The sequence below is a fragment of the Chamaea fasciata genome, unplaced genomic scaffold (assembly GCF_029207755.1).
Source record: "Chamaea fasciata isolate MVZ Bird 193981 ecotype frontalis unplaced genomic scaffold, bChaFas1.0.hap1 SCAF_2, whole genome shotgun sequence".
NCBI classification, from domain to species: domain Eukaryota; kingdom Metazoa; phylum Chordata; class Aves; order Passeriformes; family Sylviidae; genus Chamaea; species Chamaea fasciata.
The window spans coordinates 90,032,615-90,050,849 of NW_027094087.1; the positions used below are offsets into that span (position 1 = coordinate 90,032,615).

At 36.3% G+C, this 18,235-nt stretch overlaps 1 protein-coding gene across 3 annotated transcripts in view; it reads right to left on the bottom strand.

Annotated features, from left to right (window-relative positions):
- The window catches only part of TMCO3 (transmembrane and coiled-coil domains 3), a 33,763-nt gene that overhangs the window by 2,650 nt on the left and 12,878 nt on the right, over positions 1–18,235 (bottom strand). Inside the window, exons 6-12 of one of the 3 annotated variants that reach the window (XM_066176722.1) lie at positions 17,344–17,436; positions 16,028–16,214; positions 14,962–15,079; positions 14,162–14,357; positions 7,893–8,043; positions 1,498–1,577; positions 839–988 (exon numbers count right to left, since the gene is read on the bottom strand). In XM_066176722.1, the coding sequence (XP_066032819.1) occupies positions 839–988; positions 1,498–1,577; positions 7,893–8,043; positions 14,162–14,357; positions 14,962–15,079; positions 16,028–16,214; positions 17,344–17,436 (975 nt within the window). Of the gene's footprint in view, positions 1–838; positions 989–1,497; positions 1,578–7,892; positions 8,066–14,161; positions 14,358–14,961; positions 15,080–16,027; positions 16,215–17,343; positions 17,437–18,235 lie in introns of those variants that run through there. The other 2 variants (XR_010719475.1, XR_010719474.1) reach the window with 2 other exon arrangements.

Consider the following 18,235-nt stretch of genomic DNA (forward strand, 5'->3'; position numbering starts at 1 on the left):
AGTGAACAACATTGTGTAAGTTTTTCACATGTGCTTTATTTGGAATTGGTTCCAACACTATGCAGTCCACTTGCTCAAATAATGAAAACCTTGGAACACCAGGAGTGCACTTTTTGTGAGCAGAAACACAGAGGATAAAGCAGCTAGTACTAGGAAGTGAAGTCAGCTGCTGTATCTCTATAGCCATGATTTACCTAATTTCATAAATCAGACTTCATCTTCCAAAAACAAGAACATTCTCACAGTATAAAACTAAGTTTAAGGCTTCTTTCCTGGGGGACTTTGTTCATGACTACTGAAAACATTGGTTTTTTCTTCTGTGAAGGATTTTAAATGAACAAACTTTACAGGTTAAAGTGATTACAAGTTTATTTGCTTGTTTAAATGTTAAGGCAAATTTCACAATGTCTGCTCTCTAGTTCTTATTTACTGGTATTTCCTTCTTCAAATCCTATATTCTCTCTGTATTGTACACTCCTATACTTCTTTCAATGCTGTATCAAGATTTTAAAAGCAAAGGCTTCTTAGTCTTTGTGACTTTTGGGTGCTATCTGCAACTCACTATTCACATAATTAAGCTGTGAGAGAAGGTAAGGTAAAACATTTATAACTAAGCTATTTAAAATATTAAAGTACAATATGAAACAAGCAAAAACCAGCACTAAGAACCCTGTCAGAGATATACAAGTATCCATTTGTATGGGTTGATTCTACATTTTTACAGTTGAGAGGCGCCACAAAATTGGAGTGTATTGGTATTTCAGATACTAGGATTTTGTATTACAATGTAAGTTTTTCAGGTGCAAAAAATGAAGTTAGGAACTACAGAACAGCTTACCTCCCGAGATAAGATCCCTGCTCTGCGTGCTCTACTTCCCAGAACAAAAGAGAATTCACTGACTTGTGCCAGTCCTGCTGAGACAATCCACTTGATATATTGGCTGGTCTTTGGAAGAATCAAAGAAAGGACGAGCACTGCCAAGACAAACTTTTAAAACAGGTTTTTTGAATTATTGTGGGTTTGGTTTGTTTGTTTGTTTAAATAAAGAAGTGCAATAGTTAAGATATCTTATCTCTCTACGATATATAGAATCAAATAGAATAATTGTGGATATAACATAAAATAAGGGACTTCCAAGCATGTCTTCTGTATTAATGTTAAAAGACACCAATGTACACTGCACAGTAAAATGTAGCATCTTCTTTACTATAATAAAACATTTGATAACTATCACAAATCCCAAGCTAGAGAAATAGATGCTTTGCTATGTGCAACTTACTTTTAACATTAAATGATTTTCTTTTTAAATACCTGAAGAATATTGTATCAAACTGTTTTGTAATCAGTAAGATTCCTCCAAATACATATTAACAGTAATATTCTCTGTCATATTAAATGTTCAGTTCTTGCTTAGAATTTTCTTTAGGGCATGCAGTACAAAGATTACTTAGATTATTGAAGATTAAAGTATTTTTAAAAAGTGTAAAAGAAAATACCTTCATTATGACGACAGACAATGTTAGGAATAGCAAGACTGTGAGTTCATATATTACAAATGTGGGAAAAACATGAAGTCCTAGAAGGCAAGAAAACAATATTGCACAGTTTGAGGCCAGTATCTTACTTTGGTAATTTTCTGGGTAAATAACACATTTAATTGCAAGCCTGTATTCTCAAAACCAATCAAACAAAAAACCTTAACTTACCTACCAACCACTTGGTCACTAAAGCCCTAACTACCTACTTGATCACAAAAGCATTTCCCACAATATCTAGCCTTTTTTTCCTTTGGGAAGGGTTAGCACAGGCAATATTCCCAACTGAATTAAGTTGCATATGACTGATGCACAAGTGCTTTAATTTCTAAAGCCTTCTGTCTTCCACACCAGTCAACAATACAAAATCTGAACTGAAACATGCATCTAATGAAAGCTATAAACATCCTACAAGAAAATAATTCCATTGCTATGCACAGTGATTGTAATATTTTGCTGGTCATTTAACTTTTATTTTATGATATGGTAATGGACTATCACAGTGGGAGGAACATGATACTCAGTATTTTCATAGACTATAGCTACAACAGAAATCCAAACTGTTTTCGTTCTATGACCAACACTTCCAAACACTGAAAGTCACCTGAACTTGAAAAGTCACTTAGCCTAAAATCAGGTAAGCCCATAAACCCCTGAGCACGGTCTAACAATTAAGGAATTATAGAAAAACTCATTGCTATGATGTTGATGGCGTTTCTTTTTTTTTGTTGTTGGAATGGATTGTCTTTGGGGTTTTTCGCAATATTTGGTCTTTTTAACTTGGTAATTACATAAAGAAAGTAACAAGAACCACAAAGAACTCAAAAACATAAAACTAAATCCTGCAAATATCAAACATAAGAAAAAGAAATATTTGTTGAAGAAATCCTAGAGTCACTGAGGAATAATCTTACAACTAAGTCCATTTTTATCTCCTGAAGTATGAGGAACTTGTGCAGGCAAACATAACTGCATATCTTCAGAAGCTCATTCCTTTTTCATAAAAGCTTTTAAAAAGTGAAATAAAAATAGTGGTGGTGTTCCTGACAAATTCATAATAGTTGGAATTTCTCCAACCCAGTTATTTCTGATGAAGGACAAGAATTTAGCTTTCTAAAGCATAAGGCATGTAAATCAATGCTGTAAATAACTTCTTATTCTAATGCGGGACAAGGTTCCACTAATTTTCCCTCCCTATAGTGCTGCAGATCCAGGTGAGCTGTAGAGAACCAAGAGTTGTCATCTCTTCCAGACTTACAGTAACTTCACAAGGTTTGCCTGTATGCACATCCAATTGCTAGTGGAAACCTTCTTCAATTACATCAGAGATCTTTACACAAGTGCCACCCAGTCAGCATGCACACACCCTGTTTTATTTCTTAATTTCCTTCCAACTACTGAAGCACAAATGTAAAAGACTAACAAAGTAAGAGGAGAGAGAGCAGAATAAGAGATGTAAACCACACCAAAAAAAGAAATCCACATATATGCACAGATGCGTGTGGAAGGGCAAGTAGCTTCTCTGTTTTCAGAGTTTATCACGTGCACAGTGCTCCTTCACCTTTAGGCTGACCTCAGAATATACATGAAAAGCAATCAGAGAAATACAGCCCCTAGCAACGGCATGCTTGATAAGAGGGACAATTTTGCCAGATCTGAAACTGAAGGTTTCCAAGGGAGGCTATAAGTAAAGCCTAGTGCTCTCATCACTACTGGTGGCACTGCGTGTTCAGTTCTAGAGCACGCAGACAGTCTGAAGTCCATTTGAACAGCTGCCCAGTGTTGAGATTATTGCCATATTCCAAAGAGCTGAAGAACAAACTACAGCAGAATTCTATACCAATCCTTTGGAGGAGAGTGTCTGCAAGGTGAAAACAAGCCTAAATCTGTCACATACACTATTCTGAGCAGACAAATCAACATCCCAGAAACTAGACTTTTTTTTTTTTTTTGAAAGAAATAAATCCCATCATAAAGTATTTTTATGGTCAGTGCAGACCTTTGCCCCATTCCTAGATGAAAACCCAGGATAAGACCAGAAGTGCTATCAGACTCGTATACAAGCACATGGCGCCTTCCTGACAACACAAACACCATCAGAAAGATTAATTCCATAGGCAAAAGTTACATGAATATAGCAAATTATTGCAATGGTTTTTATCAGACTTTGACTAAGCTCAGGAGCAATTTTGAAATCATTCTCTAACATGGGAGAAACACTTGAAATAACTCAAAAGCTTCAGCAGTGTCATCAGTACACGTCACATTGGCCAGCAGTCAAGAGCTAGGGTAACACTTAGGTACACTTTTACAGAGCTGACCACAAGCTACCAGACTTCAGCTCTAAGCACTGTTCACAAAGAGCTGGAACAGAGAGGCCTTGGAGTGCATCACTGTCAAGCCAAAAAGCACAGTGTACTCATAGAAGTTGGTGTGTATTCCATGGACAATTACAGGCAAGACTTTGCACAATCTTTTTAAAAGTACTCTTTTCTTAACAAGTTAACTCCCTCTTTCCACGATAAGACAGATTCTACTAATCTGCTGGATAGCTTCTAAACAGCATGTGAAGACCCAAATGTATTCACCACATCCTGGTTAGATCCAACATCAAAAAAAAAGCAATCTTGGAGATCCTTGTTGGCAAACAAGAGCACAAAAACCAGAATTCTGTGGGTCAAACTGGAGCCAGTAGAATTCTGACACATCATCAAGACAGGACATTACTCAGAAAAATCACATTAGCTATGCACTGAGATGCTCTGCTAAGAGTTGTAATCAACCCAAGATCATAGCCAGTCAATGCAGTAAATGCTACAGCCCTGGCTAGATCATTAAGTAGCAGAGAGGAAAGCCAATCTTCTTAATCTTTCTGCAAAGGGGAAAGTCCTTTTGATTCTACTGTCAGTTCTGAGAACATGAAACCTCAAAGTTTCATTGCACTCCATGTAGAAAAACAAAGCAGTAGAGCTGAATGGATAAGGAGAAGGCAATGCCACCTAACAAATTCCAGTTGGGATCTTCCTTTGATATTTTCAGATTCAAAAGAAATGCTAAGAGGCTCATTGGATAATCCTTGTGTGCATGTTTGTTCTGGACAGTGGTGGTGTTGGCAGTGTCAGCATCACCCATCTTCTGAAGAAAAAAGACTGAGCTGTTAAAGAGTTTCCAGCATCTTGTATTCAAGGTCTAACACTGACCACAGGAGTTACCTAGAAGGGAAACGTGGAACCTGGCATGTGGGTACATCTGTACAGCACATTGAGAACACACAACTTGTCAGTCAGTGGAAGTAATCCATTACCTCACCAGTGGCAGAGAGGGTCATGATGCCCAGTTTCAAACTCTATACTCCACATGCAGACTAAAAAAAACAGAGCTTTTTTAAAACAGTCAAACAGTCTATGCAAAGATACATGCCATCTTTCCAAAAAGTAATCAAAACAAAATCAAATGATGTATGGCTAAAGATCTGTGTACTAGGTACAAAAACAAATGAGAAAGAAAGTGCCCAAAATGTGGCTCTAAGGGATTGGTCAAGATGTTTTCTCAAAACTACCAGTGAGGACAGAGACCAACAGAAACTTTCCAACTTCAGCAGGTGGCATAAAGAATGCCAGGAACCTTGAAGAACACCCAGAGGCCTAAATGACTGTACAGACAGAGAGCAACTCCAAGTGCAGCTGTTAATGCCTAACTGCAAAGGTGCATTATTCCCACAAATGCACCCAAGCACAAATTTGAAAGCAGGACCATTGCACAGGTCAAGCTAAGGGCAGGTCCACTGCTACAGATATTACATGAACAAGTACTATTCAGCTCAGCTTTTAGGCACCGGAAGGATTTCTGTAGTAAGAGCAGAAAAACAGGCATTTAAGACAAGCAAAATAGGAATGAACTTTTCCAAATTACATACTTACAGTCACTTTTCAATTAAGATAATTTTTTCCATTTGTGCCTTTACTCTAAAGGGACTAGAAACAATACTACTGCAGTGGCTTTCCTCAGGATCTCAAGTGTTTCTGCTCTCTATAAGATGCTTGCTGCATATAGCAACAAACAAACCTTCTCTTTAGGCAGGGGGAAAGAATCTTTCCCTGTGGCTTTTACATAATTTCACACAGTAAATCTCTACATATTTATATATACATATAATTTGCATGTATACATACGTAAGTAGAGAGCAAGCAAGAAGTCTTTATAAAGAAATCTAGGAAGAAGAAAAATTAAGGAATACTTTTTGCTCAGGTTTTCTTTGCAATATCACATCGCTCCTTTAAAAACATACCTCCTTGCCACCTCACAGAATTTCCTGTTAAGCACAAAATTTAAAAGTGACTGGAAGTAAAGGGGGGAGGGGGGCTAATTTTTATTTGGGAAGGAAGGGGATGTTGTTTGAGGGTGGGAGGTTTTCAGGATTTGGGGTCTTCTTTTTTTTTTGGTTTTCAAGGGAGTTTTGTTGTTGGTTGGTTGGTTGGTTTCACAAGCAAGCATTATCACATTTTGTCAGAGGCCTATAATATAGTTCTGATTTTTTAGCTAATTTTCTTCTGAGGCAGAAATAATACCCATTTTCTGTAAAATCACACCAATTTCCTAGGCAATTTTATTTTCTTCCCTTCTTGCAATTATAATGGCAACATTTGCTAAAAAGACTTTTTTTTTTTTTAATTCTGTAACAGAATGACTAAAATAATTTCCTTAGAGTACGATGTAGGCCATACGGAGTGCTGCTAGCATGACAACTGAGGTCTTGCTATTTTCTTGTACTAGCAAAGTCTTATCTCTAGTCTTAATTTATGCAGCCACAAGAGTGTAGGACAGTATTTTTTTGCTCAGTCCCTTGTAAAATTAACTTTGGGTTTATAATCACTTGTCATGTTTTGTATCCCTGATAACGCTATCCACTCCATCAGCATCTTTACTGAAACACATAAACAACTTACATCTGTGAGCATTTAGCAATTACTCATCCAAGCTTGTCAGTTATATGGGCCCAAGTTTCATCAGAGCTCACCACTTTCCTCCCATTATTAAAAAAATAAGTTATTCAAATAAACATATTTATTACTAAGCAATCTGACTCATCATCAGTAGCTATTATCATGGACTGGATTAAAAAAAAGAAAATAAAATTTAAACTGGCAAGCATAACTATTTCATTTTTGTTTTGACAGCCACCAGTTTTAGTTTCTGTTATGAAACAATGAGTATCCAACAGGTATATAAGGAAAAATATTAAAATTATGCTGATGATGGGACTTTACTGTTATCTGAATAAATATGTGGAGATAAACAGAACAATAAAAAACTTAATCGCAGAAGAAAAACCAAGGGTGGTGTTGAAAAAATCCAAGCCCAAACCCTAAGACTTTCTAAATAAACAGGGGTTGAAGGAGGTTGGATTGGTGCACCGGGCCACATCCAAACCCCCTTTTAGACACTGCAATGTCCCCAGCACAGGGACATTGCTGTATCTCTGTACAATCCATATCTCCTGTACAATCCACAGGGAGGCAAGTGCTTTCACAGTGCCTGTCTCCTCACCCACTGCAGTCGAGCACCTCAGTAACATGTTCCAGTTTCCTTTAGACAAAGCGTATTGGGGCATGCACAGTTAGAGAATGCAGCAGTTCAAAAGCAAGTTACTGATTTACTGTAAGTATTCTGAGTTAACTCCTTTTGGATATCAAGCATAATGAGTTGCATTTCAGTTGGCATTCAAGTAGTGTCTGAGATACATCTTCTTTCAATTATTTTTTCCCTGCATTGAGAACACACAGATCACACCCTCCCAACTAAATTTCTAAAGAAACAAGCTATAAAAATTATTATATTATGACATTCTGCTTCTATAGAAAACCAAGTCACAAAAATCTGAAATCTACTCTATCAATTGACTCAGTAGTAATACAATTTTAGTATAAATTACAAATACAGCTGCTGGGAAGACAAAAGAAGATTCAAAAAAACCCCAACAAATCAACAACCAAACCAAGGCCTTTTTATCTTAAAACATTTAGTTACATGTTTTAAATGGGACGATTTCAGAATTAACATTGAAAAACTGACACTAAACCAAGACTTGGGTGTACAACATCAAAATGGCTTCTGAAACTGAATGTTACATTTAAAAGTAGTAGCAAAGGCAAACCAATGTTGTGGTCAATTAACAGTACAGTATTTTAACAAAATCTATTTCCTCTCCTCACATATAGACACCTTTTTTTTCTCCTCACCCACATTGTAAGCAATGTTTTTATATATTATACACACTTTATATAGTATAGATTTAACATTATTTAATATTACATATAAATATCACATATTTTAAAGTAAGACTTTTTGGAAGTTACCTATAGATGCAAAGAAAATGATGGCAAGAAAGTCACGTATTGGTTCAATACAGCACATAATCTCCTCAGTAACCATGTGACCCTGAGAAGAGATCAGAGCTCCGGCTAAGAAGCATCCCAGCTCCATTGAAACATCCAACAGCTCTGTGATCTGTTAAGGAATAACAGAGAATCTACTGCTGAGTGATTTTATATACCATTTCACAGTGAAACTATACAACTCTATGTTATACCAAATGCAGGAAATTACTGTCTTTATGCAAGTTCAAGAACAAACAGAATTCAGTGTATGTATTTCAATGTTCTGCAGTGTTGTATTTATACAGAAGACTCACAAATCTAGCTTCTCCCTTTATGTTACCTCCTTTCCCACAAAAACAAAAATAAATTTCTTAATCTACATTGCAATGCCTTGTGTGACCCTTAGGACAGCATCTGATTTCACAAGTCAGAGAGAGACTATGACAGCTTTGGAGTTGGGATCACATAATATACTGAGACTGTGAAATAAAGCACTAAGAACAAGGTATTTTCCAGCTGTCACACTAGAAGGAAAAAATGAAAATCTCAGCTTATATTTGGAAGAAGAGTTTCAATTTGGCAGAAGTCCCTGGCCTAAATCACATTTTTTTATTTGTAAATTTCGTTCAAATGTGCCTCTGTGCTTTACTGAATAGGAACTCATTTAAGTGTGCAAAGTAAACGGCTGAAAAGAAGCACAGTGACTGCTTGAAAGAATTTAGACCGCTTCATTCTTTTGTAATATTTTAATGCAGTACTAGAAGAAGAGATGAAACGCATGTAAAGAAACTAAACAAAACACAAAGCAATTGCTTAAGACAATGCTTGGAAAACTAAAAAAAGAAAGCAAACTGCACTTCTAATGTATGGTATGGTATGGTATAGAGTAAGTTTTAAAATAATTACTTCAGAATCATGCAGCTGCAGATGGTCATCTTGTTAGGAAAGGACAATGTTATTAATATTAATAGAACATTTAAAACCAATGACTTATTTTTATTCTAATTTAAATTAAGCAAGAATTCACTATAGTACATTTATGGACACCATTCATCATATGTTGAATTGTGTTTTACTGTAAGATATTAAACAAAAACTCAGGCAACGTGATACTAATGGAGGAGTGCAAAAGACACAATAAACAAGTCTCCACTCTATGCATAAGATGTCACCTAAAAATCACCCCAAGATCTTTGTGCATTGAAGTAATAATGCCTGAATGCTCATCACATAACAGCATTTGTGATAACACTCTGTAATTTACTACAGGATGTTTAAGACAATAAATTAGTTCTGTCAACTAATATAATTAGTTGCTGATCATGCAAAACAAACAAGATAATGTTTTTCTCATTTTAAAACAAAAGGAAATTCAGTGCTTTTTAGAACAATCCGAAATTTTAAGAGGGAAGAAGGCAATATATACATGAAGGACTTTAAAATCACCAAGAGATGAATAAAATTAAGGAAACAGTTATGAATAGGAAACGTTTAAGTTCTTCTCAATCACACATTAGTTGCTTTAAAAGTCATGGCCTCTTGTGTATGATTAAGATCCAATATAGACTATTCAAATAAAGTTGTAATTATTTTTACTACCCAGCTATAATCATCTTACACTTAAGTGTTATCAGATGCAACAGAGCTCCACATCAGAAGTTTTACAGCTAGTATTTTAAACATTCCCTTGGACAGGATTAGGTTACCATAAAGGAAGAGATGCAGCATATCTAGTACCAGAATTGCATGATACCATACTGTTGTGAGAACCACTCTTCAAGCAAGGAGCAATTTGAGTGTGAAAGAAACATGTTTATTCAGAAAGCATCAGACATAACTGGAGCAAACCGCATGTCTAACTGGGAATTTGGTCCCACAGCATAAAAACTGAATTACATTCCTTCAGCTCATGGAGAGCCAAGTATGAGCTCAAGAGCCTGGTAAAAAAATTGGCAAGTTTTACCATTTCTTGTCTAGTCTCTGGGTACTACACAAATTCAGCTCTACAAAATCCATACCTCACTCTACACACAGAAAAGTGCAAAGTGTATCAGAGGGCAAGAAAAGAACCAAAAATTACATCATCTTCTTAATACCCTCTCCTCTCCTCCAATTTGTTCTTCAGTTTTACAGAATCAACTAGGTTGGAAAAGACCTTTGAGATCATCAAGTCTAACACTTTCTATGTAGCTTTACACAGAAATTCCTTTTACAATTTCCATCTTGGTCACTGGTTGCCCCATAGCACTACCTACAACTGGACACATTTCTTCAGCTAAAACTGTAGCATGAGGTTTATTATATATAATGTACGGGCACATGTGCACACACATACTGGAGATGACTTGTTTTACTGGCAGGAAAGCATTTGAAGCAGAGTTTTTTACATAAACAAAACCTGGAAAGTATTGAGCATTTAGTATTCCCTTTCTGCTTGCATCACTTCAAATGTTCAGCCTTTACCAAACAGAGTTTTAGCCATTACTAATCCCTGGGCTTTGCACTGTCCTCTTCTCAACTCTTACATTACAGAAAGCTTTTCCAGTCAAAATGACATGAAAAGTTTTCTCAATTCACATGTTTTTCTCAGCACAACTTAGTTTTCAGTTGTATTCAAAGGTCCCATTTGCACCAATTCAATAAGGATTGCTTTGCTTTCACTGGAATGCGGGATTTTTATGTTCAAATGTTCTACCACATCGATAAATAAAGAAATAAGCATTACTGCTATAACATGTTCTGGGTGAATCTCAACCATCTGTTCAGGAGTAGTTTTGCTTATATTCTCTAATGATGTCTATCTTATTGCTACTCTTTAATCATCACAGAAGCTTAATGAATATGGTAAGCCAGTAAAATTAAATAAAATTTTGTTGGATACAAAGGTATTAGAATTTCAGGCTTTCGTAACTTAAATCTGCTCAAGAGTAAAGAGGTGAATTTTAAGCTTGCATTTCAAGAAAGTGAAGCTGTGACAGAAACTGAAATAATTTTAAGTAAACCTTGTAAAAACTCTATGTCAACTGTATTTTTTGAAATAATTAACTAAAATATTTGAGATTACAGTTCTTCCTTAATCTTCTTTTAACTGACAGAAAAGAGTTCATAAGCAGGTTATAAGCCATTGAGAAGTACTGCAGACAAGCAAAGGATGATATTCCAATACTAGTAACAATATCCATAAGACACTGAAAAAACCCTCATACATTTTCATATGTAAAGTACTGCAATAACATCACTGTATTTTCTTTTCAGTATACAAAGCAAACTGGCAATTTGCCTCCACTTGCTGCTACCATTCCAGGTCAACCATCAGGCAGTGAAACTAGAAGCCACTTTTCCCCAAGTGTATGCACAGTCCTATAAACATGTACATGTAACTGCTGTCCTTCTTGTCAGGTCAGGTTTTATATTTTTCCATTTCCTTTGTAACATTCCATACTTTCAGTTCTAAAAAACCATAAAACTGACTACTGTTGTTCTGCAGGTTTCCAATAAAGCAGCTCATTATCAGGACAGTGTTTAAAACAATTTTCCTTGCAATGTTTCCGTACATATAGAACATGAAAAAATAACACTACACCAGCGAATGCTCAGGCTGACATACTCTTCTACTCATCCTGGTAAATATCTTGACTTATAACTACCAGTTTCGCCATTGATCCTGAATGGTCATGTTTAAAACCATAAGTTAGATTTGTTCCTTATGTTGCAATTCAGAAGAACAGTTCACCAATTAAAACAAGCAAACAAACAAACAATCAAATGCTATCTGCATAACTCAAAGCTTGAAAAGGAGTTGCTGAAAGTAAAATAATGATGTACTGAACCTTTGTTACTGAAGACAAAGTACATGATTCAAAGATGCACAGCTTTGTCTCAGTGTCATCTATACTATTACAGGATTGGCACTTGACACAATCCCCACCTCTCAGCCCTGATCTGCCTAACTAGTTGAAGGATTAAAGGGAGAAGAAGAAAACAGAAACAAAAAGGATATCTGAAGCTCCAAGTCTTACTAAAATATCTGCAGCTGTAACAAGTTGCAGAGTTATCCAAGTGACTCAAGTTCAGTAATGCTCGAAAGTCACAACTATACTCAAAGCTCCTCAACTGACATGATAATCCTTAAATGAAAATCGCTTACTCGCACTGCAGTATAGGAACCTCTTTTCTCTCATCCTCCCTCTAGTTCTCCTATACACAATTTGCCCTTAACGGCAAGGAAATGGCAATTCTTGCTTAATTAATCCTCTGAGATTTTTCAAACACAGGAATCAAGCAAAATAAATCAAGTTTATATATAATGAACATTACATATGCTGGTATTACACATTAATCCAAATACAGAATAAGTTTAGCTGGACCCCAGAAACCCAGCCAACACTGATGAGGCAGGAGCACCATATCATTCCTAGTCTCTTTTTCATGTATTGGAAAGGACGTGTCCTGCAGAGTAACTCACAATGCTAGACAGTGACTTAAATTATTTTATTTAATAACGTATGTCAAATTTTCTAAATGGAGCCAGAGAGTTGTCTTTGGTTAAGGACGCTAAAATAGGCACTCTCTTATTGCTCCTCTACAGATTCAAAAGCATTTTTAGAATTACACCAGGACAGAAAATTCTGTGTTTGCAGATTAATTATACAACTTCCTTCAATATTTAGCCTTGGCTTTTCAAGGAGAAAGATCTTTGCAGAATCTGTGACAGTTTAATTGTTTTCCTACCTGGCACCCAAAAACCTTAATTTACCCTTTCCAAAGATATGCAACATTTTTTCAGCTTTGACTGCAATCACTCATCCTATATTTGTACTCCTGACAAAGTACAGCATCTATATCAATTAAGATTGGTTTTCCAGAAGATGTTTGTTCACCTATTCAACTCAACAAGCAAATACTTTTTTACTTCTCTTATTTTTTTTAAGTTTGTGTGTTCAAACTACAACTTGTACCATTTACTATAATGAATCTGTAAGTGTCAGTGAAAATCAAGCATCTCAACTGGTACACTCTAGTTACCTGCAGTATCCTTTGCACCATTCCCTTTGATAAATTATTCATCAACTTTAAAAGGAAAGAATTTTGAAATGCTGAAGAAGCCTTCTGGGTTTGCAGCATAAATCCAACAAACTCAAACATATTCATTGTGTATGCACATGTATTGTGTAAAGTCACGTAGACAAACTCCTTGTATATTTGAAAGGCAATTTGGGTACAAGAAGCCCAACTCTATGTAGGCCATGGTTTTAAAGTAAAATTGCACCTAGATACCATAATATTTTAAACAACTTCAAAGCTTTTTATTAAAGTTGTTCTACAAGTGTAATGTTTCCTTATTAGAAAGTAAAAAGGAGAAACTAGTTTTGTTTCTTCTCTTATTAGAGGACACATTTGAAATATGAATAGCTGCTTAGAGCAATGGCATTTTTAACTTATACAATAGAAGTCACTAACTAAAGCAATGGTCTCACTAACTAACTTCTTTTTAACCTTCTTCCTGAAGGTGGTCAGCTTTTCCTGTTGGACTGTAGTAACTAAGCAAACATCCCTAGAAAACAGGCACAGGAAATTTCTGGCTTAATTATTCTCAGGGGATGTAACAATCTGCACATTCAGGATAATGGAGTGTCAAAGCCACAGCTTTATCAAGCAACTGTCACATTCTGCTCTCCAGCACTATAGTTTTTCAGAAGGCAGAAACGTGAGATAGAAACAAAAAGGGAGAATTCAGGGGAAAAATGAACCCCACCCAATAAGGTTAATCAAAATCTATAAACCTTACGGCATTTCTCTACTTTCTTAACTTCATCCCAAAATGTCTCTCTCACACAAAAAGAAAATTATTTTATAATAAAAACCACGTTGAGAATTTGCTATTGAGAAGAAACTTGCAAGCAAATGTCACAAATGTCATTATCAGTATCTCAAAACCCATTGTGAATGATTTTCAAAGGCATGAAGTAGCCCACAATTACAAATCAGATCATGATTCTTGAACTGGCTGTATTAAAAGCTAACAGCAGAATTTCAGCTGATTCACATTCATATTATATCTCTTCTTACTCATCTGTGCTACACGGCAGGAATCATCTGCAAATCTGGGAGCTGTTTTAAAACAATTTAAAACCAAATAATTACAGAGGCACGTGCATATGCAATAACACTAAGTGTGATGGCTTTTGTGATACTGATGAAGTAAACTACCACAGGTATAAAAATGTTTTATCAATTTAAAAGATTACCGTTAACATAAGGAAGGTGAATGCAGTTATTCCTAGAATGAGGATTTCTTTATTCCCTTTGCTTTCTGTGTGCAACTTGCGGTAATATGGTCCTATGAGATAAGTCTTTATAACAAGACATAGAAGAAAAACAGCAGCCAGAGAAAACAGAATTTGACCAATCAGTATCAGTATTCGGAGAATTTCCTTGAAAATGCTGGAAGAGAAGAACAAAGAAAAAGTTTCTTTCAAGTGCTCTCATACCTCCCAACCAGTTCCCCAAAAATGAAAATACCCAATTCCATAAACGCTCAAAACTGAGTAGCTACAGGAACGTATTCAGATACATTAGTAAACAAGATTAAGACTAAATCTGCAGAGTGCCCAGAAACCTCTTTTACAGCCTCAAATTTACTTCCATGTTGACACAGAAAGATTTTCATTGACTGATCTCCAAGGTAAGCCATTTGGCACAATAATACTATTGCTTAGTCTTTGACAAAAACATGCCCTGCAGGAACAAAGTAAGTGAGGAAATTAACTTATTTTTTTACAGTAACAAACTTTTCACTTAAAATTTTAACTACCACACAGGACTTAAGCAGCTTTAACAAAGATATTATTTTCATGCAACTGCTTTTGTATGACTACTACAGGTTTCTATTTCACGTCAAGTAGGAGCAGTAAAGGAAATCTCACTGAACAGAGTGCCTATTTTCCATGGAACTGACACTAACTGTAGTGCTTTCACATTCATATTAGCAATCTACATATTAATTACAAGGGGTAGAGGGGAAGATCCACACAACGATTTTTTTTACCTGGAATATGTGCTCACTCCTGCTTGAATAAGTGTAGGCATGACAGCTATAAATAAACCAAGCTGCACATCCTGCATCACCAACATGCCAAGCAGTACGCTGCTGTAGTCAATATCCCCTGTACACCAGCAAAGTGGTCATGGAAACGGTCATCAGAAACTATGAATGCTTGCAAACACTCAGAAATACAGAAAAGGCTTAACCAAATGGAAGCCAAATATAGCTCTTAATGGGCTGAAGGTCATTCAAAGCAGTCTAGGGACGTTTTCTTCCCCCCACTAGTAGGTAAATTAAAATATATCTATAAAGACATAATAAAATACAAACAAAATATTCATTTGAAACTTTTGTTACCCAATAAAAACACAGACTTTGCTTAGCAGTTAAGCACTAGTTCCACATTCAGTGAAACTCCTCTACTGAGAATATACAGGCTTTATTCTGAAGACACACATTCAAGTCAGCATGTGTAAAATATATCTCCTTGAATTTTGGCATTAGAATGAATATGCTAGAGGATGAGGAGTACTTTAACACAATTTGTATGAGGGAGATTTAAGTGGAAGAAAGCATGATGTCAAAACTTCCAAAAGGAAACATTTAGAAGTGTTTGAGAAGCTAGAAATGTGGCCATTGAAGGCCCTTATTTGAAGAGCTGTTAGCTATGAAAGACCATCTGAACTGGTTTCTGCTTCCTGAAGAAGGATGTGAATTTTTTAAATTAGCCTTTCTGCCCTGATGACGGGTAGCAGTGGGCTACTCTGGTAAACTCTTAAAAAGTTCAAGGATTACAGACACTCAGCAAAGTCAGTTCTCAATGGAGAGCACTGGTTGTATTACACTGTCTTTGCCCAAAGAGGACTAGCTATGTACGAATCAAGTACACTTCCTAGCAAGAATACACACAACACTGGCCAGTCTTAAACAAGGATGACTGTCTGTAAACCAGGCTTAAGAGTAGGTTTGGGTTTGGTTTTTTAACTAGCTTTTCTTATAATATTACGAAGCCGACTTCTCTCAAATTTTATTAGATCCTAGAATAGTCCACATTTAAAGTCATATTTACCTTCTTTATCTCCTCGAACACTACCTGCAAGAAATCTGGAAACCAGTGGTGTGCTTGACAAAGACAAACAAGTGGAAATGAAGACGCTTTGTGTTGGTCTAATTTGGAGCAAGTGCCCCCATAGTAAACCAAAGGCAATCATCAGAACTGTCATGTAGCAGGGTCCTTGCAGAGATATTTTCCATACCTTGGGAAGAAAACAAGTTCTTAAGACACTTTTTTTCACTGCTAAGTTACAATGTTTTTCATTCCAAATAAGCAGTAAAAGATGTGTGATTTGGGCCTGTAGTACTGGGGCACAGAGTAATGGACTGTCACACTGTATCACCTAAAACTCCCAACTTACTACACTGAGCAGATATTCCACCCCAAAAGACTCCCTACCAGAAACCAGGTGAATTTAGGGCCAAATGGTCCAGTGTGGGTGGAAATACATTAAAATTATCAAATGAAAGAATTTGATGTGATTCTAAGATGAGGAAAAAATGGGTGTGGCAAAGGCAGTAACCAATACCAGCAACCTGCTCTAAACTAGAGCACAAACAATTCTGAAGCAGCAATTCACCTACTACAGTTTAAGAATCCTTGAATTACTGATTTTTATGTTGGACTGCAGATGGACTAGACATAGCAGATTAAGCTAAATGGTCATAAATTGTAACATATTTCAGTTAAAGCTTTTCTAGTATCATAAACTCACAACCATCAGTTTAGGAACAGATCACACAGTGCAATTATTTACATATTTAGTCTTCACATATTTGTAGCCATACTTTCCACTACTAAAATTCTAGCTGGTTTATAACTTTTTAAATTAAGACCAAAAGAAACTGGTAGTTTTTGCTGAATTCTGATGGCCACATAATTTAATATTCCAGACTGTGTTAACATACTTGCTGAATCAGTTTATTGGCCAGTAGAGTAGGTATTATCAATTCAGTGTGCAGTACTTAAACTTTCTGATTTTTTACAACAGGAATGGCAAACATCACTGACACTCCGTAACAGCAGCTGCACATTACTGCGTGTTAAAATAAAGCAGAGATGGACTGTCAAACTCTAAGAGATTCTTCTAGTAATCAAACTGTTTTACTAAAATAGGGAGTCAAGGTAGGTTTTTTTGAGACACTGAATAAATAATGCATTCCATTCTTTCCAAACTGCAGAAGCAAATGTCACATTTGTCTTTTCAAAAATGTACAAAGCTACACCAGCGTATTGTAGGAAGTGTGTAAAAATCTAAAATATAACTGAAATCTGCAGTTTCAGTAATTAGCAATTAAATCCCTTAACGCAGAGATATTATGAAAAAATACCTTTCTTAATCTTTCAGGAGAAAATTCCAGACCAACTAGAAAGAGAGTGAAGAACACACCAAACTCTCCTAACGTCTCCACCTGTACAATAGACTTAGGAAAAAAAAGAAAAAAAAAAAATCAGTGCACGGCAGTCGACTTAGAATACAAAATTATAAGTACACTACAGAACAAATTGATCCTCGTTATGTTTCTACAGGTAGTTCACTTGCTGCTCATATGACACCAGAAGCCCCCAGGGCACCTATGGAATGCAATTCTTTTTCCCATCACCCGGTTGATACTAAGCGATAATTTGTTGGGACAGTGCTGGTCACCCAATTTGCACACGTGCATGGATCTTGCTAAGTGCTGAGGAACACATCTGATCCAGGTAGCCTGGCTGGCAAGCTGCACATCAAGATGGAGACTGAACTCTCAGTGGGAGTCTGCAACAAGTGTCAGTGAACTACCAACCTTTGGGATAACCAAGGGCACAATGGTGAAGAAGGCAGAGAGACTTGTCAATGGTCAGACTGGGAAGTTTCCTTAAGAGTAAGCTTACTTGCTGGTTAAAAAAATATAGGTTATGTTTTATGCATGCACTAGTAAATCTCCAAGGCTTGCATTCCAGAAGCTACTTCTTGCTAGTTATTTATTGGTCTATTGGTGTAATCTTTCTGCTTTCTCTCTATGGTTGCTGTTCTGCTTTCCATCCTAAAGGCTCCACACATCCATCTCTCAGACCAGCACAATTACCAGCTTTTGTGCTACAGAGAGACGGATCCAGCAAGAAAAGTGGTTGTCTTCCTCATCACAACAGAAAAATGGGGATACTTCTGGCTGGCAACTGGTGTACCCTCAGGGTTCAGGTCTCAGGCCAGTTCTGTTCAATAGATACACACATATATCA